This window comes from Acanthochromis polyacanthus, chromosome 4 (genome assembly GCF_021347895.1).
Source record: "Acanthochromis polyacanthus isolate Apoly-LR-REF ecotype Palm Island chromosome 4, KAUST_Apoly_ChrSc, whole genome shotgun sequence".
Classification (NCBI taxonomy): domain Eukaryota; kingdom Metazoa; phylum Chordata; class Actinopteri; family Pomacentridae; genus Acanthochromis; species Acanthochromis polyacanthus.
In genome coordinates this window covers 20,745,449-20,770,336 of record NC_067116.1, presented here as the reverse complement: position 1 = coordinate 20,770,336, position 24,888 = coordinate 20,745,449, and the positions used below count along the sequence as shown (strand labels likewise).

Sequence of the window (24,888 nt, the reverse complement as noted above, 5' to 3'; positions counted from 1 at the left end):
GAGATAACTGCTGCCTGCCTTCACTCACCCAGTACATCCAAGAAGAAGTATTTTTCCGTGCTGCCTGCGATGTTGATGGCTTTACAGCTGTAGCTGCCTGCGTCTGCTGTTTCTGTCTTCAGTAGTCTCAGAGTTTTTCCCATATCAAGAAACTGGACGCTGCTACTGGCTACAACCTGTCGATCAACACAAATAAATTAAATCAAACACAAAAACAACACCATAACTAAAAGTTCAGGAAATGCTGACTGACAGTAATTGTTGGACAGACTGTAAGACATCACGACAACAGAGGTTAAACTCAGAAAGCTGCAGCTTACACTTTAAGCAGTTTGGAAAAACAACTGTGGTCCACAGAGAGACAAAGACTTACTGAGCTGAGAAACACAATTTAAATGGTGTACTAAACATGAAAAGCATTCAATTGTTGCTCAGAGCCAAACACATTCAAAGAGCACAACATCTTGATTTAGATTACTCATAATTAGCAAATTAAAGTACGCGCTCTGATTTTCCCATCTGGGCCTGGCAGGAAAAATTAAGACTGCAGCCAAAGGAACAAAAAGCGGTCAACGAACTGGGATGGCACAGCAAAGTGTGCGCTAACGCTCTGTTCTTGCATCAATTTATCATAATTATTCTATCATTACAGCTTTGAACAACCGAGGCGGGTCTGGCCGCTGTTTGTTACACACACATGCATACACTCAGTCTTTTCTCTTGGAAGCTGCACCCTGTGATCAGACCCGATTAAGTCTTTATGAGTGCTTTCATAAACGAATGAAAGGAAAGGCCATTATAATTTTTCATTACTTTTACGCATGTTAAAGAATTAGGTTTATTAGAGGACTCACTTGACCACAGGTTAAGTATAGACTACCCAAATTATATGGCTGCATGTTACTTAATCAGAATGTGCACATTATAGTGACACTTGTACATATACTAAAAGTAGAAAGATGAAAGATGTGTTAACAGCGAATTTATTTGGATTTCACCTACAGGAGTCCCATCCTTGTACCAGGTGATGACAGGGGTCGGACTACCCGTGACGTCACACACCAAGCTGGTCGGCTGACTCTGGACCACTGACATGTTGCCTGGCGTTTCACCGTCACGGAAATCTGGAGGCACTGTGGAGGGGTCAGAGGTGATGAATATACTCTGTAATGTAGGACCAGAGGTGCACTGAAGTGTCAGAAAATGACTTGGACAGGTCAATTACCATTGACTTTGAGCTGGTACTTTCTCTCAGTAGATCCAGCATCATTGACAGCAGCACAGACATACTCTCCATTGTCCAATGGTGAGACAGAGGCCAGAATCAGCAGCGTACCGTCCTCCAGGATGGACACACCTGGCTCATTGCCTGTCAGTTCCTGACCATTACGCAACCAGCGAATCACTGGCTTAGGAAGACCTGAAGGAGGGATGGAGAAAGAGACAGTAGTACAAATAAACGCAAAGCATTGGTGACTAGAAAAATATTAATTGCAATGTACTCACACGTGATCAAATTTCAATCAAATCACTAAATGGTATAATGTAATCAGTTCATAATGCTGAAAGGTATAGGAGGAGATAGTGCAGTACCTTTGGCAGGGCAGGGAAAAGCAATACGCTGGTTTGCAACTCTTTCCTGCAGGGGACTATTGAAGGGGGGCTCCAAGACGTCGACAACAGGGGGCACTGAAAAGATTCAAATACACAAGCAATGACAAATACACATGACAAAGCACTTTTTAAAATAGTTTTAGCATGTATCTTTTAAAAACTATATGACACTATACCAGATATCATTCAGACTGAGTACACGACACAGTATGTCTTGCTTTAGCATGTGTAAAATATTTCTGTGCCTGATCTATACAGTAATAGTTTCTAATTATTTCAAAACTAAACCTTGTGACACAATAGCTGTGTTATTAGGATGCACAACACATGGATAAAATTATCTCAGCATCTGAACCCTTGGTCTGGATTCTTACTGACTGTAGCTTCACTGTATCTTATTTGCCTGTGTTCCTGATATTTAGGGTCCGAGCACCGACAGTGCCGAAGGACCCTATTGAAACCCTACAGTTTCTTTTTCTTCTTCTTCACTCTTTTCCCATCTTTTCAAACTCCACTTTGGCAGCCTAAACATACCCCAAAATGCGGCAAACTCTGCTTGCACATCAGGACTGGTGAAAAATTTGATATTTTAAGGGAGTTACGCACGTGTAGCAAAATGGCTCCATAGCACCCCCTGTAAAATTGAAAAAGTGGTCATTTGGCCAACTTCCACGACGTTTCAGCTGTAGCCACAATTTTTGGGGGGGGCATATGCAACACATCAGGACACACGAAAAAGTCAATTACGTCCACGTCCTAAACCCAACAGGAAGTCAGTTGTCTTTAATTAGCTGTAAATTTTTTCTGATTAATAACTCATCGGGGGTAAATCTGAGAGACCTCAAATTTGGCCAGTATATGCACCAGTCCTTCCTGACGACATCCATGTAGTTATATACATTCACAGTCATAACGCCACCTTATGGTATCAGGAAATACACATTTTGTACACTTTGATGTACTACTGTCAGCAGGTTGATCAGATTCACCTTAAATTTGGTGACATAAGCCTAAACATGTTGATGATGATTTCCAGAGAAAATGGTGACACGTCATCAAAGGGCGTGTTTGTGGCAGCGTGGCGAATTTCGATGTTTCGCCATGAAAATGGAATTATTTATATCTCAGCTAGACGTGGTCCAATCTGAACCAAACTTCATACGATGGACATCAGTCCAGGTCAGAACACATCCACACTCATGAATTTAGAAATACTCATAGCACCACCTACTGGCAACAGGAAGTTCTTGTCATTACATTTGCATGTCCCATTGCCCGATACTTTGTCATATCATTCTAGAAATTGGACAGCTCAGTGTTCACACCTAGATGATGCCACAGTATGAAGATTTTGACAATTCATAAAACGCTGCTGTCATAGCAACGATGCGTTGCCATGACAAACAAAGTACTTTTTGACAGGTTAAAAATCCTCAAAACCTTGCCAAAATTTTTTCATGTTTTAGGGGAATTTCGTCTGATTGTGGCAAAATGGCTCCACAGCGCCACCTGGAACATTTCAAACATTTACTACGGCCAGTGCGTGTCATCCAGAGTTGTGAAGTTTGGTAGGCCTATGTAACTGGTCAAGAGGCACAAAAATGTAATCGACACTCATGCCCAAAAACAAACAGGAAGTTGGCCACTTTGAATTCTGTGTCATATTTTTGACGATTTCGGTCATTTTGACATATTTTCAAAAGCTATATACTCAAAGAGGGTAACTCCAACAGAGCTGAAACTTGGCCAGGATGCACAGCAGGCATGAGTGATCAAAAGTTATCAGAATGCTCTGCAAAAGTCTGAGGGCAGAGAAATGGTGATCCCTGGAAATTTACAATTCGTCATGAACCAGGAAATGCTGTGTAACTGCCCTGAACATGCTCCAATCTGTCTCAAACTTTACATGTATGATAAATGTCTGCCCTGATCACATTCACATGCTGATTTAAAGCCATAGTCATAGCGCCGCCTGCTGGATGGAAGGAAATGCTCTAAAACTAGCCTGTACTTGCTCCGATCTACTTGAAACTTTACATGTGTGATCAGAGACCAATCCTGATCAAATCCATGGGCCAAAATACACTCTCTGTCACAGCACCACCTGCTGGATGGACAGGAAATGCTCTAAAACTAGCCTGAAAATTGCTTCAATCTGCCCGAAATTTTGCATGTGTGATCGGAGTCCACTCCTGGTGGCATCCATAGGCCGACATACACTCTCGGTCACAGCGCCACCTGGTGGACGTGTGTGGATTCGCTGACCAGCAAGGATGCGAGGACCTGTCCAACGCTGCTTGCAGCTTTAAGTTTTGTTTGTCTCTACTGTCACGGTCTAATAAAGACAAAAACTGCCAAGAAATAGTCTTCAAAATGTATTTCATTCAACAAAACTGCACAAGAACCATTTCCCTAAAGATCTGAGTTGCATGCTACCACTGGCATGACAAAGAAAAAGTAGGATACTATATATTACTTAATCGATGTCTTTCAAAAACAAATGAAGCACCATACAGACATATTCTATCCAAAATTTAACATTTTAACTCACATACAATACCATTCAAATATTTGGGGTCACTTAGGAATGTTACTTTTGAAAGAAAAGCATTTTTTCAGTGCTTTGAATGAACCAGAAATACAGTTTCGACATTGTTTATGTGGTAAATGACTATTCTAGGTGGGCACGGCTGATTTTAATGGAATATCTTCGTAGAGGTACAGAGGAACATTTCCAGCAACCATCACTCCTGTGTTCTAATGCTACATTGTGTTAGCTAATAGTGTTGACAGGCTAACTGATGATTATAAAACCCTTGTGCAATTATATTAATCTATGAATAAAAGTGTGAGTCTACCTGGAAAACATGAAATTGCTTGGGTGACCCTAAATTTCTGAACGGTAGTGTAGGTATAGTAAGTATAGAACAAGTCACAAACTAACCTTGAACGAGAAGCCGGACTCCAGCCTCATCTCTGCCAGCAGTGTTGGTGGCTGTGCAGATGTAGGTTCCTTCATCATCTAGGCCCACATTCCTCAGAGCCAGGCTGCCGTCAGGTGACACCGGGTAATGTTTACCATCCTTAGTCCAGGTGAGTGTCGGCTCTGGGACTCCTCTCACCACACAGGGCAGCTCCACAGGGCGACCCACCTGTACCTTCATTACCCGGGGACCAGCCTGAATACTAGGGGGCACTGCAGGAGAGAGGACACGACTTATTAAGTGTATTATTCTGGATCTTTATGCCATTTCTATCACAGGACTTTACAATATTGTTACTACAGTATGTGTGTGATAGTGTGTATGTAATCCATACTGATAATATGTTTGACCTCTTGTTTAGGTAATTGTGCTGAATAAGTAGTTCAGATTGTTTTAAATTGAAAAAAAAAACACAAACTACATATATTTCCTCACTTAATTTGATTCAAATGATTTCAGCTTGCATTGTATGATTTTTTTTAAATTTTATGTTAACTTTTAGTAGATTTTGAAAACAAGAAAATTTGTATTTGTGGTAGAAAAAAATCTCCATTGCTAATCCCCCAAATAAGTCTTTGTCAGAATTTGTGGTCTTTCAAACTTACCCAAAACACTCAGCTCAATGGATTGTGTTAGGTTTCCAGCAATATTGGAGGCAACACACACATAGAGCCCACTGTCTGACACTCTGCTCTCCAAGATCTTCATGGACCCAGAGGGCAGCTGGGTGTGCCTGAGAGCAACAAGAACTCATCATCTTACATGCCCACCAGCTAACAAACAGCAATAAATTAGCCTGTAAAGTGAAAGTCTGGCTGCCATTCAAGATTGCAAAGCTTCCAAAATACAGAAAAAACACACACACTAATTGTTTCCACTCAGTGACTTATTCAGTTATTACTGTAAACAGATACAGCAGTAATTTTTACTAATCCACCATCAACCATAATTACAGCTGCTGTGGCAGCCTCACAGTAAGTACAACAGATCACAAGGAAGAGAATGATTACTCAGTCGTCTTAAAAAACCCACAAACCATACCCTGAGGTCACGGACAAATGGAGACAAAGCACAGAAATGTAGACAGCGTGGAGGTTGTCTTCATCTTTTAGAATTACAGAGATAATTCCTACTTTCGGGTTACAGACAGGAAAATAGGATTTTGCCAAATGTGTATTTATACAATATTTAAGGGAATATTTATTCATGAGGATCTATTTGAATCTATTCTAAGACAGTGTAGTGTTTTGTCTGGAAATATACAGTAGCGGTTTTAGTGAAAACTGGCAGAAAACTGTATCCAATGAGCAACTTCAATATTGTATGTGTGAACAGTTTGTGTTTCACCTGGGAGAGAACGGAGAGATGAGCTGCTTTTCTTTGGCCCAGCTGATGGTGGGAGGTGGGACACTGTGGACATCACAAGGCAGAACAACATCCTCGCCCTCAATCACTGACATCCTCATTGGGTCTGCTGAGCCTCCTGCACCACCAGCGTTGGACCTTGGTCGGACTGGGCAGGCCAAACAGACACAGATTCAGTTGATTCTGTGTACTCCTCATTCCTCCCTTGAAATCTGCCATCTTTACTCCATATTAATTTGTTATATGACATGAGACGATGAGCAAATTTAAATATGTGCTCAAAAAAACCAAAGTCATACAATTTGGTTTCCACCACATCAGTACACTGGAACCAGTGATCATAAAGTAAACATGGAATTTAAAGCTAGCACATGAAGTAGGTGGCCACAATTTATAAGTGTGTGGAAGACCAGCGGCTTCATATTTAAAACAGCTGGTCTTTTAAAACACCCCAACTTTTGTCACAACTCACAAAGAGGTGATCGGACCACTTCAGCAGAGAGCATGAACAAAATGACAACTGTGAGGCCTGAAGTGGAGAAAACTCGCTGAAATCCAGGAGGTACTAGTTTAGAAATGTGGCCTGAAGATTGGTTTACAAATTAATCAGTGTTTCCTTAACAGTCATTGAGGACATAAGATCCACACATGGATGAAGTAAACTGTAATTAAGTTGGGACCACTAGGTCAAAATAGAGGAAATTAAATTCTGTTCTGTAATGTTTGCATCAATCTTTGTGCTGTAAATCAATTTCTTACCAAATCCAACACAGCGGCAATTTGAAATGTGTTGTGGCAGCTGCTAGAGGTTACTGGACATCATGATCATGGTAATTACACTAATGTCTCAGAATGATTTAGTAATAAACTGTTGATGTGAAATGCTACATTTAGCCCCTTTATTTTTGTACAGATTTCATCAAGGCTTTAGCTGGTCGTGAGTTTTACCGTAGACAGTGAGCTGGACCTTCCTGGAGGCAAAACCGGCAGCATTGGTAGCTGTGCAGATGAACTCTCCTGTCTCGTTTCCAGAAGGGGAAGTGATGAAGAGGCTGTCATCTGAATCCAAGGAAAAAGCTGGACCACCCAAGTTAAGCAGCACCCCACCCTACAAAACAAATCACAGCAGGGAAAGGGCGGGGTCCAGAGTTTATTTCAATAAGTGAATTTTATTAACACTTGACGCTGTTCCTGAGATTTGTGGTTTGACCTGCTATTAAATTTATGATTTGATTCTCTTCCCTGCTGTTATATGAAAAGGCTGTGAATAAAACACCTACAATGAAATGAACCAAAACACAAGGCACATATAATGCTAGTGTATCAGGATTGCATTTTATCCAGACTGTTCTTTTGGCTCCAATGTAACTAACTGGACTTGACTTGATTGATGTTATGGAGAACAGCAAAGAAATCAGAGGGAATCACATTATAACAGCTGGTGCAGAACTTAGCAGGGTCTAGTTTCATGCGTCCCTGTAGCCCTGTTCACTTTAACAGCAAGGCTTTTACAACTCAGAGAAACTAGTGTAAAAGACAGAAAAGAGGGAGGGACTATCCACAAACACACACTGGCTTACAGTTCAGACTGATACACAAAAGTGCACATTTGAAGGCTGAACACGTTGCACAAGCTAACGCACACAGGTAGAGTTGATTTCATGGTGCAGCACACACATGTATCCTCACAGACACACACAGGCGTTTTCCACTCAAGTGCTATTGTCTTGTCAGAGCTCATCAGTAAGCGCTGCACTAAAACACATAGTGATCCTGACCTCCGACATGAAACGAAACAAGGGCCTGTTGCCTTGCTGTTGAAAACGATGTATCCACAGCTGGAATCTTTCAAGAGGAGCTCATCACCACCCAAAACCGCACAACCACGAATCATGGATACAAACACTGCGTGGTTACAATCCAAATAAAATCCAAATAAACTGGATAACAGCATTCACTTACAATTTATCCAGAGAGCGAAAGAGTGTAGTGGAGATGTTGTTAAATGGTTCTTGGATTAGACTTTGAGGAGGCATGTCACAGCTTATTTCAGTGACAGAGCTCATCTAATATGTTATGGAGCCTCATTAGGTGATAATATGCAATCTTAGCTAACCTAAATTTCTTTTTCTTGATTCACTTGCATCCTTGTTTTGTGTAGTTTCTCTTATCTGCTTTTTTATTCATGCTCAGTGCATAGAAGAAAGAAAAGGTCGTGTTCATGAGCCTTTTTATGTGGTGAGATAATGGCAACACAGACCTTGGTCCAGGTGATGTCAGGAGCTGGTACACCAGCTGCACGACAGGGCAGAGAGATGGGCGTTCCTTCAATCGTGCTAAACACCTGAGGGCTGTACTGAATGGTAGGAATCACTGTAAACACAGAAACAAAATATGACACAGTTCAGAAAGTTTTTTGTGAATACACACCTCTATCAAGTCACAGCCTCGACTCATCATAATTTATACTCCGTATCGACTGAGTGCTTGTCTCTGCAATAGTGCCATCACTTATTTGTTGTGCATCTCAGTAGCATCTGGAAAAAGGTTGGAGCTAACTGAACACACAGTACTCTGTAAGCTTTCTGTCCCTCCTTCACAATCTGTCTTCCTTTTGGTTGTTATGACCCAAGGAGCCTGTAGAAAAGATCAGCACTTGGAGGCCTGTACTATCTTCTTGGAAACAAAATTTAACTAAACAACAAAACCACACACAGTGCACACAATACAAGACAATGCATGGTGGACCTCTGTCTTCACTGCTGGTAGTTTTAATGGAAAGTCTTTCTTGTAGGTTACAGCAAACTGAGCTATACACTGACCTGCACAGTTTATGTCTATATGAAAAAGACTGACCTAATTTCAAGACCCGAGGGAGCCAGTGCTTTTATGGACATGATGCAAAGATTTCCAATGAAAGTTGGTAGAATCTGGCAACATCTGACTTCAGCATAAATAGAGAACACATTTCTGCCTTTCGCTCAGCAGCTCCTGGTTTTAATGCAACCTCAGGGATAATCTTGTTCATGAGGTTAAGAGTCCTCGTCGTGTAAAGGAGACTTTTAAAGGCAATGAGAAATGGACAAAATAACAGAATAAAAGACAAAAAAAGGACATAGGGGGAATCTTATATCTCATAAAACATTTGCAAGAGACAGCTTTCACTGAAGACATTGAGACTTAAAAGAGAAAAAGCACAGGTGCATTTTTTCACATTAACTGTGGCTCAGTTCCATTAAATGTCCCAGTGAGCCAGTGTGTACAACAGCAAGAACCTGGAGCTAGAATCAACCACTGTTAGACATATTAACCACATCTGAGCTTTCCTACTATGACTGGTTCCTTTTTTTAAAAAAAAACTTGGATTGTTTCAAGAGGAGTATTGCCTTTGGATATAGAACTTTAAAAAAAAAAAAAAAAACTTTGTTATTACAGACACAGTGGTCCAGATAAGAGCAATTTTTGTGGCACATTTTTCTTGAAAATGTCACCCTAACTGGCTTTATGTGAAGGATAAGGAAAGTCTCCTATGGTCTTTCTTCCCTGAAACTTGGATACAGTACAATACAGCACAATGCGATGCAATGCGATATGATATGACATGACATGATATAATACAATACAATTAGACTTAATGCGAAACAATATGATACAACTCAATACTATAAAGTACCCTATGACTCAACTATATCTTATAAGATTTGATACAACAATATGATAACGTATATGAGGACATAATAAGACATAATAGGATATGACTCGATATAACTTGATACGATACCACTCAATACAATACGACACGATACGACCCAAAAGATAGAATATGACACGATATGTTATGACACAGCTTGATAGGATACAATATGATACAATACTACCACATACAATATGATTCAACAGGATATGGTATAATATGAGACAATACAACTTCATTGTAATCTTACACTGAGGTTCATTCTGCCTCATTGCAAATTTTGCATCATTATTTTGCATCATGACTTCACAAAACTTCACATAATTCACCCCATCAGGAACATACACAACAATCATGTAGCAGTATTGTAAAACCTACATAGACAACGTTTTAGAAACAGAGAATCTCATGTGGCAACATGCTAATTTTGATTAAGCAGCAGAAAGGACTGATACAGCTGTATAATTCTTCAGCCTATGATATTTTAAATAATGGATTCTAAATCACCTGTTTGAGGCCAGAAGTTTGTACTCTTTGTTTACCATGTGAGAGATCAGAAGAGACACTATTAGCAGTTCTGAACATACTCTTTCTGTGAGCCATCTGAAAAGAGTGTTCCAAAGTTTAGCCAATAACCTTTGAACAAATATGGATTTGGTTATATAGTTTGGTTTTAAGTTTCACAGACAGACTGCTGAACCAGGCTGCACTGCAACACAGAATGACACTGATTTAAAAAACCAGGAGAGCCATCTGTTAGTTCAAAAAGATGCACGCCTATGAAGAAATTAAGCATGCTGTGCGAGAAGTCCATGACAGAGGACGAGTACCAAAACAACAAAATACAATGTCTAGGATCTGCACTGTGAGTTGTCACTAAGGGTAACTGCTACAACTGAGAATAATTTCCTCTTTCCTTATGGTGTTACCAGTAAGAGCATCTTTGTCATACCATTCAATTAACCACTCTGTAGTAGGAGTCAACTCTCTCTCTCAGGGACAGAGAAGTGGAAAGTAGTTTGAAAGAAACTGACTACTGCACTAGTGCTGTAATCAGCAGTGTATGAATAAGCATTTTCACAATAGTAAAGGTGAATGAATGCAGCACTGAGGCACCACTACATTAGCTCTCCAAGAAGGAAGTCTATCATTCACTTTTACCAACTGTTCTATTTGCACAAGAAGAATTTTGACAGTGAATAAGATACAAATGTAACTACAACTGACCCTTTATCCTCCATAGTAAATCACACTGAATTGCATAAATGCTAACGAGAAGTCCAGGAAAGCAGCTTGAACATTTTGAGTTTGTCAAGATGTTTGGAAATAAGTGTGATTATTGCATCTGCACTGTGACCCCTCTTGTATTATGTTGAAATGCTGAACTACTCCCTTTTCAAGTGATTTAATAACAACATACGTAAGTGCTGATGGCAGATATTAATGGCAGTCTTTAGGAGCCTTTAGGAGAGATCTTCAAGGCTGAAGGGATAATGTGAGTATTAACACAAGGCTAATAAATGGATTACCAAACAGGGACAGGTCACTGACACATGATTTCAAAACCAGAGCGCCACATAAGACAGGATCACAGGCCTTCTTTGAGTTGGTACAGGTTGGTTGGAAGATGCGCTTTACTTCATCTGCAAGAAAGACAATCTTTTCTGTGCTTGTAGGTGTAATAATCTGCACAAATCCACACATATCCCAGTGTCAAAATGTGAGAAAAAGTGATTAAGGTCATCCACAAACAAAAGTTAAATGTCTGTCACAACAGGTTTGCTTGAGGACGTAATTCCTCTTGATAGTATCCAAGACTCTTTCAGGATTCTTTTCCAGAAAAGAATTGTCCAGATACTGTCTATATGCCTGTTTTGTCTCTCTGAGGTTCCTCATTTCAGCTCAGTTCAACTAGTTTCCATTTAACAAAATGATATAAAAATAAAACATTATGCTAATAATAATATATTTGATATCTTTAGTCACATTAAACCCACTATTATAGACAATGAGATCCTCTTTTAACCACAAATATAAGACAAAACTAAAAACACCTTCAAAATAATTTACTAATAGAATGATATATCAACATATCATCAATATCAATGACACATTTCCCTGATTCTTGAGTATCAGTATGTTTGACACTGTGAGTGTGTCCCAAAAAGATGCACTATATGAGGCCCAGCCAGTGCTCAGAAGCTTTACAAATTATGTTTGACACTAAACAGCTGATTTTTTTTCAGTTTTCCAGACATGTCTGTGCGGTGTGCTCGCGTACGTTACCATAAACGTTGACAGTGGTTGTATGATTAGTGGCTCCAATAGCATTCTCAGCCAAGCAGGTGTAGTCGCCCGCATCATCTAAGCCAACCCTCTCAATGTGTAGACTGCCATCCCTCCTCACCGTCACGTATTGGTCTGTCGTCACCTGACAGATTGTAGGATAAATTAGATTTGAATAAAGTCCTGATTATTTCACATAGACACAATTTAAAGGCTTGCAAGATTTAAAAAAAAAAAACTTTGAATTTTCTCTCGGTGTTCTCACCAGGCCATAGTTGTGCAGCCACTGCCTCTCAGGCAGCGGATTCCCGGCCAGCAGCACACAGGGAAGAGTCAACTGCTGGTCCTCGATCACACTGAGCACAGCAGGACTCATTGCAATGACAGGTGAAACTGCAGTTAGTGTGAAAACAAGTACACAAAGGTTATGTGAAGGAAGTTGACAGGACAACAAGAAAGCATTCAAAAATGGCTAAACAGATGTCACAGAATGAAGATAAAAGGACAAATGCTTACAATCTGGTATCTACAGAGTAGATATTAAGCACGGTTAAATATATACCGTAGGCAAATTCAAAGGGAGCACATGCACAAAGACATACAGACAGATGTATGCACTCAAAGTACCGTATGTTGCTTTAGAATATGCACTTGGCATGAAAAGGAGATATGATCTTTGGCAATGATTAGACAAACTCAGAGAAAGTATGTGAGAGTGTGCATATGCATTCTGTGGTTCACAGGGTTTTGTCTTTGAAGTGCATTTTTTTTTTGAAGAGGACAGGACTATCTGAGCAGCGCTCAGCTACACTTCAGTATGCCTTCACTCAATTTTGTGCATGCACACCATTATTGATTTCTCCTGGGTAATTATAAAAATAGCAAATTGTTCAGTCCATGATGTGTCCAAATGCCTGTTTTTTGATGCATAATCAGCACTAGCTTATATCTGAAGGTTAAAACGAGCTTTTGTTCTCAGAGAATCAGAAAATTAACATCCAATGCAAGAAACAAAACATTTCATAAGCTGATCTTACCCAGTCCTGTCACTGTGACTCTGGCCTGGGTTTGGATCCTGCCAAAGTGGTTTTGGGCCTCACAGATGTACACTGCTTCATCCTCCAGCCAAAGGTCTGACAAAAACAGGGATAATAATGTGTAAGCCAAGTGTATTCGTGTGTTTAATGTAAAACCACACATGTAACTTAACTTACGATAGATATGTAGATCTCCTTTGCTCTGTGAAATAGTGCCATGTATGCGGGGCCTGTTGAAAAGGTTAGAGCCGTCCTCTCTCCGCCAAGTGACCTGTGGCTCAGGGTGACCTTGGGCATGACACGGCAAGGTCACATTGAAGCCAATGTCCACCGCCACATCTGACGGCTCTCTGGTGAACTTGGGTGCAGCTAGAACGGTCAGGGTTGAAGATGATAATAGTCAAAAAGTTGTGGTGAATTCTACAGATAATAAAGGTGTCCATCGCGTTTGCTTTGAGTTGTTCTCTACAACAAAAGACCTCTAGGTATTTAGTGTTTGTGTTAAAAATGTTATTTTTGAAACGTATACAGCTTAGTCGTATATGGATATGAATAAAGCCCTGTGTAACCCTGTTGAGGTGTAAACCAGACACATTTTTGGTCTGGCAAAGAATCATTCATTAATAGCACAACAGGAGTGTTTGTGTCATTATACAAAGCCACACACAGCAGTCTATTGCAGGCTGTGAAACTTAACAGCTAGCACATTGATGTTTTAAGGCTCCAGATAAAACGTTGCCAACATTCATTCTTTCCCTCACTCATTGTCAAGTCACACTCACTTCATCTCCGTACAGTGTGTGCATCGTGTAAAGTATGTGTGAGGAAGCAAGCATTGTAACAACACCTTCTTCAGAGAACATATGCTTGTATCATTTATACATCTGGCCTCAGAATTAAGTTTCACAGCTACACATGAGTTCACTGAGGCGATAAAGTCACTAACAGAAGCCACTGCACAGAGGTAAGACCCCAGTGTACTTCTGAGGTAGCTTCTGTTTGCAAACTTTAGATTGCAGTGTGTTTTCTCAGAGAAGGTCTTGTCAATCTATCTGAAAAGCTAATACTGGCTTCTAGTTTGTCACTCTTTAGATAGGTGTAAAATCTAAGCTATTCATCACTTAAAAGAGATATTTTAGTCCAGAACAGAAGCTCAAACAGGAAAGTCAGTACATCCTGTCATGAAACTTCCAACATTGCAGCACAAGAAACAGGCAGTGACACCATCGTGCTTTTATCCTAAACTTGGAGCGACTCTCACCTCCTACATCAAGAGAGATCTTTCCTGACGAGGTTCCAGCAGCATTGACAGCCACACAGGTGTAACCTCCAGCATCAGCTTTCTGGGTCTCTTTTATGGTCATTGTCCCTCCCAGTGTGTCCACTTCCAAGAGGGACGATGAGTGCAGCCGGATGTCACCTTGAAATTAGAGCAAATACAACAGTGGAGTGTGGCTAGCTTGGGTGTGCAGTAATGACTGCGTAAGTGTTTCTATGAAATCAATTTTTCTGTAGAATTGAAATGGCTTCTGATCTAGTTGTACACCAAGCGTTGGATATGTTGTTGATTTCATTCTTTCTTTGTTGTATAAAAATGTGTTGAGGCTTCCTTTTAGCTTCTAAGGTGTTACCTTTGTACCACCAGATCTCAGGCTGAGGGACTCCAGATGCTGAACAGGCCATCACTGTGGTTTCTCCAATGCCAATGAGAATCTCACTCAATGCCACAGTCACCACAGGAGATTCTAGAAAAGGAGCATTGTTGAAACACAGACAAAACATCAGTACAAAGGAAAGAACCAAAGCTGCAGTACATATTTTATGTGTATAAATGCTACATAAAAAGTAAATGTTCTTTGTACTTCTATCGTGAGTGTATTTACTGTGTGTGTTTGTGTGTGGAACTCACCATTGTACGTGAGGATGGAGGTCATAGAGTCCGTCCCTGCCTGGTTGCTGGCCAAGCAGCCATACACTCCTCCATCCTTTTTCTCCATGTTTCTTATTATCAGACTGCCATCAGGAGTCATTCTGTATCTAAACACGAAATAAAGATCCACAACTCTGTATTTTTTAACGCGGATTAACAGCAGGACGTTAGCCATGGCTCAGTGCTTTCAGATAACTGCTTAAACAAATTAAGCATGTGTTTTTAAGTACTACAAATCCCACGATAGAACTCATCACCTCAGTGCAGGAAACCACTGATGTCTGCCTGTAGAGGTAAAGCTAGAAGGCTGTGGTTAGCACTGCCTTGTACCTAGAAGATCCACAGTTCGCATTCCAGCCTGGGATCTTTCTGCATGGAGATGAAATGTTCATGTGGGTTTTCTCCAATTACTCCAGCTTCCTCCCACAGTCCAAAAATGTGCAGACATTAACTGAAGATTTTAAAGTGTCTGTAGGTGTGAATGTGAGTGTGATTGCTTGTGTCTATGTGTAGCCCTGAGATAGACTGGTGACCTGTCTAATGTGTCCCCTGCTTTCACTCTAAGTCAGCTGGGATAGTCTCCAGCTCCCCTGTGACCCTAATGAAGATTGAATGGTGTATAGATGATGGCTGTATGGCTGTATGGTCAAAGAGGAAACAAAATCTCCACACTGTCTCCTGACTTGGAGATAAAATCTAGACATGGCCTGAAGACTTTGTCAATGTCATGCCTTTTTAACACAGAGCGGTACGACAGAATAAAGTGACACTAAGAGAGGATTTTCACTCAGGAGAACCAGGTTCAAATCCTGTTTGACGTCACATGTAAATCTGAAAGAGTAAAGAAGAGCAGCAAAAAAAAGCGCTACATTTTCAAATACTGCTGCTTTTCTGTTGTTTTGCCTCGCCTAGATGTCTGCCTACCCCAGCTTTAACCTAAAAAAAAAGTGATCAAATCTGTTTATGTGAAAGGAAATTAATTCACCTGCTGGATGCCATAAGGAACATGTCATTGTGGGTCCAGACCAGGCGGGGTGCAGGATAGCCACTGGCTGAGCACCTGATCCTCATGTCCTCTCCTGTGCTGAAGGTCTGATTCCGGGGCTCCACTGACACCCTGGGCACCTCTAGAGAAAAGAGGAGGATAAAATAAAAGTAAATGAACTCATTGGTCAACAAATCAATCAATCGCCATCTAATTTGTTTTACTGGAGATAGTTCAATGTTCACATTGGCATCAGTGGTTAAAACATTTCAAGAGAAGGTATGGAGTGATCAGGAGGAAAAGCTCTTGACAAAAATACTGTGTGAACCACCTAAGGCAAGGATTCTTGCTTAATGCTGGATGAATTTAGGTTCAGTCACAAGTCGTAACAAACTTTTATTGTCAGTGTTGCAGAAAGAATGATGGCTGTTACGACAACTAATAAAGTTTCACAGCATATTTTTCACCATCATTTCCTCTTTATCGGTAAAACAGGAAGGAATATTGAATCCAGACACCGAGAAGCTGTTGAATCCAGAGAGATTTTCCAATTGATTCATGATGTGTAACTAATCTCTTTAAGGGTGTGTTTTCTCTATTCTATCCCCACTGCTGCAGTCTTCTCCAGCGTCTCTGACCTTTCCAACTTGTATAAAAATCCGTGTGAGAGTCTTTTCAATGGAGACACACTTCCAAAACAACAAATTTCGAATTGGTGTCCGTCTGAGATGCCAGAGAGGAATTAATTCTGAGGGATTCGTTTTTTCCCCTGGCTAAAGGGAGGAAGCTTGTCTGTCCTTGTGTACCATCGATTAACTACTGTATGAAAGTCTCTTTGGATTAGTGGAGGAAATATGTGCTGAGGTGATTAAGTTCCATAAGTTACAAGTTTAAAAGGTTGACGAGGCACATGTGAGTACAGCAAGTGTGAAGGAATGTGTACAGTTTTGTTCTGGTGCTTCGACTTCAATCGCCAGAGACGCCCCATTTTAAACGATATACAGCACATTAACCAGATGCTGTCAGTAAATTCACAGGGGATATTTTTGATATATTACAGCCTTGACTTGAAAACAAATTGAAATGCCTGAGCTTTCCATCATGTCGATCATAATCTTAATGACACCTACACAGACAAGGTTAGAAATTAGGGCAGTGGAACAACCGTAAGGCCCTTTTTTTCTGTGTATAAAGCTAAACCAGGCTCTCCCCTCACCTGTGTCTCATGAGGTCACTCTGCCCTGAGGGGGGCAGAGACAACTCTGTGTTCAGAAAAGAGGAGGTTCCCAGGAGGGAACATACATTCTTCTACCCTGATTCAGTGTCAGCAGCAGCCTTACTAAGTCAGGAAGAAGTTTCTCTTCAGCACTTTGTTTATCAAATGGTAGTATTTACATAGCGCTTTTATCCAAAGCGCTTTACATGATACATCACATTCACACACTGATGGCGGAAGCTGCCATGCAAGGCGCTAACCACGACCCACCAGGAGCAATTAGGGGTTCGGTGTCTTGCTCAGGGACACCCCGACATGAGTTCGACAGGCCGAGGATCAAACCGGCAACCTTCCAGTTACAAGACAGCCACTCTACCCACTGAGCCATGCCGCCCTTATCACCTGCTCCATCATTCCTCTTTTTTCCACCTTCACTCATCTGTCTTCACTGTCTCTCACACAACATTTTCCTTGTATTCTGAACATCTCCTAAGCTCCTCTATGTCTTTACTTCTTACCGTCTTTCTTTACATCCCTTTCTCAGACTATGTCCGCATTAGCCTGACTGATGCAATAATGATGACTTGCCTTCATGGAGAAAAACACCACTGAAACTTCCACATAACTAGTACAAATCATCCTTTCTTCATTATATTTTGATTGACAACCTGCAGAACTGTGCTTCACATCCAGCATTTGGATGCCACAACTCATTTCTGTACCCTCCAGCTCTCAAAAGAAACAAACACGATTCATTTGTTCTGATTTACATATCTCTCTAACTCTGCTCCTAAACTACTAAAACTGCAGAAAATGAAATTATCGAACGATTGAAAAATTGTCTGACAAATGCAAATAAATAAACGTAGCTCAATGCCACCCCAAACTGTGTGATATAATGTCATGTAATTGGGAGGGACAGAGAAGCAAAATTAAAAGAACATTTTGACAACATAGTGTGGACATGCCCTTAGTTCCACTGTGTTATATCCAAGTGTTGTGAGATGTCAGCAGACTTGACTTACTTCAAAGCGAGACTAATGACTAGGATGGAACTAAACGTGGATAATTAGGAAACCCCCAGGGCTTGCTAACAGCTGTTTTAGAGAGAAAAGGAGATGAGGCAAAAAAATAGAAAAAGAACTGAAAATACAGTAAGAAACTGGTTTAAAAAAGAATAACAAAGAAAGCTGTGACAAGGTCATGCAAAAAAAAAAAAAAAAAATACCAGTGAGAAGATAAGGCGAAAAGAAGATTTCAGTTGAAGTGCAGAAAATGTTTTAAGGTCAGCTGTGCAACTTATCACTCAGTGACACGAGTCAAATGACAGAGTTCACCTCACAACCTGTCGGCAGCCCTGGTATTAAGCCTTCAACTTCTCAGTTTGTGTCGCTGAGGCTTTGCTGAACAGACAACAGTTCACTCCAAGGGAAAATCACAAGGAACTCTTCAATTATTCAAATTTAGGTCAAGAAAAAAGTCAGCTACAGTACTGACATGGACCAGTTTGTTTAAACAAAGAAGAATAACAGTTTGCTTTCAATTAAACCGTAAGATGTGGAAAGATGCAGACAGGAGGAGCTTAGACTCCAGAAAGAAGCATATGGATTTTGAGTTAATGTCCTCTGGGACTGATGGTTGTATAGCTAATACATGATGTTGATTTGGACAGATTGGATTATGTAAAACAAAGTTCTTTGCCTCTTTATACCTCCTGAATTCTCCTCAGCTGGTTCTGGCTGAAATCCTCTGTTAATGGTGGATTTTAGCAGTTGTAATGCATCGTGATTTCCTGGACAAGTGCTGGCCGATGCTCTGTGGATCGTGCCAGATAACCAGCGATACTCTTTCATCTGTACAACAAAGTGTTCCTGATTCAGTGTCAGTGAAGTGCTAGGAACACGGCTATACGACCTGTCCGGAGATGGAAAAGCTCTACTTTAGTGCTGCCTGTGAGTGGAACATAAATAATTTTCACACGTCTCATAAAGCATTAGGGTGAATTATAGGGAGCAGGGGAGGAAAGAGGGGCAGGGGCATATGGGAGGTCATCATATATTTGGGAAGGCGGTGTGTTTGCCAAGACTCTTGTTCCCCCACAGTGTAAATCACATTGCAGAAACAGGTACACATACTTAACACCAAGTCAAACACACACGTGGAAGCATATACAACACACCCCAACAAAACCAAACACAGCAAAAAACAGCAGCTTCTTTCCTGGAAACCCAACAACTTTTTATGAGGTCCTTTCTATACATTAGAGCTTACACTCATATTGAACACACGGAGATACCCCTCACCTTGTACAGTGAGGTAGATCCGCTCTGCAGTCACCCCTCCTTCATTGATAGCGATGCACTCATACCAGCCTGCATGATCGGGGGTCACGGCGGACACCTGTAGAGAAAGGTTGTTCATGATGTTCACCCGCGGGTCCAGGCGGGCGTCATGGCCTCCTCTCAGCCAGGTGAGGTTGAAGTTGACGGTGCTAACAACGTGGCAGGTGAGGACAGCAGGAGAGCCGGGGGAAACAGTTACGTTACCCTCGACTGTGACGGCTGGAGGCGGCTCTGCAGGGTGAGAGCAGAATGAACGCTGTTGGCAGCTGCTGGAAAGTTAACATCACACAAGAAAATAAACGCAAATGCAGCGCAAGCAGTTAGTTTCCTGTTGGCACTTATGCAAGCAGAGACATGCAGAAATGCAGATTTTAGGAGTCAGGTTGATATTTGTTTTTGTAACCTCAATTTTCCTGCTCTGCTTCCCTAAAAACACAAACTTCAAGTTTTTGCTTGTGTCAATGTTAAAAAGCCTCGAAATAGCATTTAGACCAGTGGTTTGTGGTCTCTCAGGCAGCTCCAAGTTAAAACCGAAGAGCTGTGAGATGATAAAAAATATAAATAAGTACAAATATATTTTTGCTAAGGACTGCACAGTGGTTCGGTGGTTAGCACTGTTGCCTTGCAGCTGGAAGGTCCCTGGCAAACTCTATGTAGAAAGATCGCTGCCTGGAACTGGGATCTTTCTGCATGGAGTTTGCATGTTTGCATGTCCGGGTACTCCGGCTTTCTCCCATTGTCCAAAAACATGCTGAGGTTATTTGGTGATTATAAATTGTCTGGAGGTGTGAAAGTGAGTGTGCTTGTTTGTCTCAGTGTGTAGTCCTGTGATAGACTGGTAACCTGTCCAGGGTGTCAGCTGCCTTCACATTCACAGCTGGCATAGACTCCAGACGCTTCACATCCCTCATGAGGAATAAGCGCTGTATAGATAATGGATGGATGGATGTTGCTGCTATCAAATTATTCAAACAAGACCAAAAATTGTTCCTTTTTCTTTTAATTTTATTGTGAAGTTGTTGAAGTGGTTAAATCTAGCCACAGGCTATTGCCAGGTATTCAGACAAGCTCAGAGGGTAAATAACTCTCATTGCAGTATTATCAGTTCAAAGGCAAAAGAAAGTTATGACACTAGATTTTAATTATATCAGAAACAAACATTAAAACAAAAATGCTCGGGGTTACAGATTAAAACCACTTTAATTTATGGACTCCTTTAATTCATCTGAACATGTCAGTTTCATGTCTCAATGATGGTCACTTTTCTGTAAAAGTCCTGATGGCCATCTCCATAGGATGGGCCTGGTGCCGTGTCACGTTCAACACGGCACAGATCTGAACATGAATTTAGAGACAGGAATAAACTGGTGACATCGCTTGAGTTGTAGAAAGTGATTTAGTGAAGGATTTTTTTCCCCATTTCAGCACCAACATTGGTCCAAAAACATCACAAAGAGTACAAAAATCACACTTTGTGTGCCAAAACCACAAAGCACCTTTTTTCATTCAGGCCGAAAATTTCATATCTATTCTGAAATGAAATGTCCGTGACAGGTCCGATTAATGAGACTCTGTTCTGTTCTTCATTTTAGACAGCTGTCATACACAGACACTGTTTATAAGCTGCAGTTAAATCAGGACGTTTTTTTGAACATATGTAAAGTAATAGATTATCATCACAGATGAACAGAGCTTTCATTGCTTAGGAAGTTATTTGGTCAGTTTGATAAGCATGTTACTAGTTTAGATTTTGTCTTCTGTTTATTTCTGCTTCATGTTGTACTAATATCACTTCATTTACTGTTCAGTCTCGCATGTATAGCACATACTGTGGCCATATGATGGCTCTCCTTGTCACTGTGGCAGATATGTCTGAATAAATCTGTGAGAAACAATGTTAAAGTGAACTTTGAATGGCAGAATGCAATCACTTAAACAGACTGATGATTATACATGTCCCATATCTAAAAAGGGCGTAAGACCAAGAGACATAAAAGCTCTCTCCAGACACCGACCATGACAGTCAGCTAAGAACCTCTACCTGTAGAATCAATGGTAGAAATCTCCCATATCTCCATCAAATCCAGCAATTCATATTTGTCTAAGCCTCATATGTCAGAGTTGTTGTCTATTGTTTTTACTTGCATGTGTCTGAGTTTCTTAGTTTTTTCTAAAGGTATTTCTTCTAGCTCATGCTAGTTGTGTACAGGAGGCATTTCCTTTTTGAAACACCCTCTATTAAAACGATGTTCATCATTCGTCAGAGCCACGGATATCTCATTTTCCTCTCTTATTTCTGTGTTTTTTCCTCTATGTCTGTCTTTTCTCTCGTCACTTTGTCGAAAACACTCATCTCTTGAGCCTTGGTGTGCTGTTAATCATTTTTTTTCGGAGTTGAACCAGAGCTAAGCAGGGAAAAGAGGAATGGAGAGAAAATGGAAAAGAAAGGCAAGATGAGGGAGAAAGGAGGTAGCGGGGGCTTTGGCTCTGATAAAGGGAGGATGCTGGGGATTTCAGCATAGCTCCTTGGGATTAGGATGACATAAATTTGGCAGCTGAGTCGGTATTATGAGTGTGTGTTTCTGTGTGCATAAAATGCACGGGCCTGCCAGACTGTTAAGAATATAACTGGCCCACTAACAAAGGTTGAACTTGTGGTTGAGGAGGAATAATTTCACCTTATTTTAGAGACATCATAAGAGGTAACAGTGGGACAAACTAAGTCATCTCTGCACCTTTGGACTACAAACACAGCAGCTGACTTACAGTAATGAGTCACACTCATATATTACACAGATCCTTGCCTGGCCCCCTTCTTCTGTTTCACAAAATGTCTTTCAACTCCCTCTCACTCTCTTTTTCTCGGTTCTCCACCTTATTCCCTTCTGCCTGGCATTCATCATGTGCATGAAACTCCAGAAAGTAGCATGTAGCAGAGAGTTTTTTGGAAAACAAAGACCGGACAAAAAAGAAGAACTGCATGTAGATTCATGTGGTGTAATTTCTGGTGTCATTTAACGGAAAAGGACCGGACTGAAAATTAAATGAACTACAGATGATTTTGAAACAGCACAAATTACACTGGTTAGACTAAAGGCATAAATCATTATATGAGTCCTCTGATTTTATCCTTAATGTGCTGACATCATGATGATCAGAAAAATGATTTTCAAGAAAGTGTTTCTTGAATTCTGAATGTCTGCATGATTATAAGTCGCTTCACGTTTATTAAAGTGGAGACAGCTGAGAATCTGTGTTTAAGCCCTGATGTTACTGTATACCCACTGAAAACATTACCATACCGTTTTTAGTTTGTGTAAAGCCTGGAGCTTATTTACAACTTTACATGTATTCTCATCTTACACCATATCTACAGTCGACTTCTTTGCAAATCAGGCAGAAAAACCATAGAGGCCGTGTCCTGATCGCTGTGAGGCATGGATTACAACATCATGCTGTAAGCTGGCAAATGTTCCATAAGGTCATATCTATTCTACTGTGTGCAGCGTCTCTGCATGGGATCAACAGCAAGAAATGTCAAACCCTATAAAAGTCAACCCACATCCACTGCCACTTAGATACCCACCATATGTCCAAAAGCAGTGCATTTATGTGTGTGTGTGTGTGTGTGTGTGTGTGTGTGTGTGTGTGTGTGTGTGTGTGTGTGTGTGTGAGTATGTAAACCTACTGAGCATGACATTAACGTCATCTTGCTGCATCATTTCACTTGTGGTATTTTCAGTCTTTGTATGTGTGGGACTTTTGATTGTTGTTTTCTAAACATGATCCAGGACATTAAATGCAATGATACTGTAAATTGCTCACTGCCCTGCCAGGCGATCCGTCACACATCAATTACACTTGCTGAGAGTTTAATGTTTGCCAGCCCGTAAGCATTCCTGTCTAACAGTCTTGGCTCATTTCATGCAGTGATGGAGGGTAGTTTTCCATGAACTGTTAATTAACATACAGCACCCTAGTCGAATCCACTGACCAAAGTCAACTCATTCTGACACGCTGTAATAATCTTGTATATATATATGTCCTGAAAATTATCTTTGTTTAAATTGATTTTCATATGTTTAATGATTTTACTAAAAATTTCCGTTTATGAGAAATTTTATATTTTGTGTTTTACGATTTGATTGATTTATCATTTTATTTTAAGGTGCAGTAAACTTGAATGGCCAGATAAATACCCAAACTGCCTGAATCCCACTGTGTAAGTGTTGGGATGTCTGCTTACCTGATACATCTAAGAAAGTGCGAGCTCGTCCTGTTCCAGCACTGCTGATGGCAATGCACTCGTAGTAGCCCTCATCCTTCAGGGTTACCTCCGGTATTTCCCATGATGCATTGTCAGACTCACTAGAATCAAAAAAATCATAGGTGACTTGGAAAGGAAATATCTGTATCTCTCAAGAGGTATTAACACAAAATGAAAAAAGTATTCACTGCTCCAGTTTCTCAGCATGTAAGGAGAGATTAGACTATCATCCATCCATCAGATACACAGGTTTAATCCTGTAGAGGGTCACAAGGGGGGTGGAAGCTTGCCAAGCTAACATTTGATGAGAGACAAGGTACACCTTATACATTTTGTCAGTGAGGGCAAACATAAAAAGACAGACAACTGTTCACACCCACACTACTATCTGAGGCCAGTTAAGACTCACCAATAACCAAACACTACTGATACTGAACCCATACTACCTTAGCTGTAAATGTTTTCTTCCAAAACCTGACACTATAGCAGAAGAGAAACCTGTTAACAAATACAAACTGGCCACATGTTGCTAGAACTATTTGTAGAAGGTGATTAGGTCTTTAGGGTATATCCTATGTCAGGTACAGTCATAAAATGTGTTATTTTTTTCATTAATTCTGGAAAGGAATAGTTGCTATTTGATGAGATCTCCAATCACTGTCTATATTTTCTAAAGCTTATTTCCTCACAGACCACTTGAATCACAAAATCCTGTAAGGTCAGTATTAATTTTCTGCCCAGTTATGCCAAAACCATCTTCAAACCAATTGGTAATAGAACATGGAGAACTTCACTCATATTGAAAGTATATACATGATATGGATTTAGCATATTTTGACTGTTCCTAAGTGCTGCTTGACCTTTTTGGGTCTTTGAATTTTTGCAGAAAACAAAAAAAAAGTCCCTGACATGATGCATCCACTCCTCAACAGCCACACTCACCTGAAAAGCTGGTCCACCCCAAGTCGTCTTCCATCCCTGCTAAAGCGCTGAGTGAAGGGGATCAAGCTCTCTACCTGACACCTGACAGCCCCTCTCTGAAGGTAGTAACCATGAGTTGTTGGTGGCATCAACACCGTAGGAGCAACTGATAGAGAGACATTGTAAAGCAGCAATTAAAGTCACTCAGTCAGGTAGTTTAATAGTGGCATTAAAAAGGAACCTGGAG

At 40.6% G+C, this 24,888-nt stretch overlaps 1 protein-coding gene across 1 annotated transcript in view; it reads right to left on the bottom strand.

The window, feature by feature from the left end:
* Positions 1-24,888, bottom strand: part of hmcn1 (hemicentin 1) — a 115,053-nt gene that overhangs the window by 57,105 nt on the left and 33,060 nt on the right. The window contains exons 9-28 of the mRNA XM_051947682.1: positions 24,663-24,807; positions 23,700-23,821; positions 19,415-19,684; positions 15,896-16,037; positions 14,890-15,017; positions 14,612-14,725; positions 14,242-14,400; positions 13,158-13,349; positions 12,981-13,076; positions 12,209-12,336; positions 11,944-12,088; positions 8,224-8,336; positions 6,912-7,071; positions 5,946-6,111; positions 5,204-5,331; positions 4,559-4,810; positions 1,594-1,689; positions 1,226-1,420; positions 1,003-1,133; positions 29-176 (exon numbers count right to left, since the gene is read on the bottom strand). Of these exons, the coding sequence (XP_051803642.1) occupies positions 29-176; positions 1,003-1,133; positions 1,226-1,420; positions 1,594-1,689; positions 4,559-4,810; positions 5,204-5,331; positions 5,946-6,111; positions 6,912-7,071; positions 8,224-8,336; positions 11,944-12,088; positions 12,209-12,336; positions 12,981-13,076; positions 13,158-13,349; positions 14,242-14,400; positions 14,612-14,725; positions 14,890-15,017; positions 15,896-16,037; positions 19,415-19,684; positions 23,700-23,821; positions 24,663-24,807 (3,030 nt within the window). The remainder of the gene's footprint in view (positions 1-28; positions 177-1,002; positions 1,134-1,225; positions 1,421-1,593; positions 1,690-4,558; positions 4,811-5,203; positions 5,332-5,945; positions 6,112-6,911; positions 7,072-8,223; positions 8,337-11,943; positions 12,089-12,208; positions 12,337-12,980; positions 13,077-13,157; positions 13,350-14,241; positions 14,401-14,611; positions 14,726-14,889; positions 15,018-15,895; positions 16,038-19,414; positions 19,685-23,699; positions 23,822-24,662; positions 24,808-24,888) is intronic.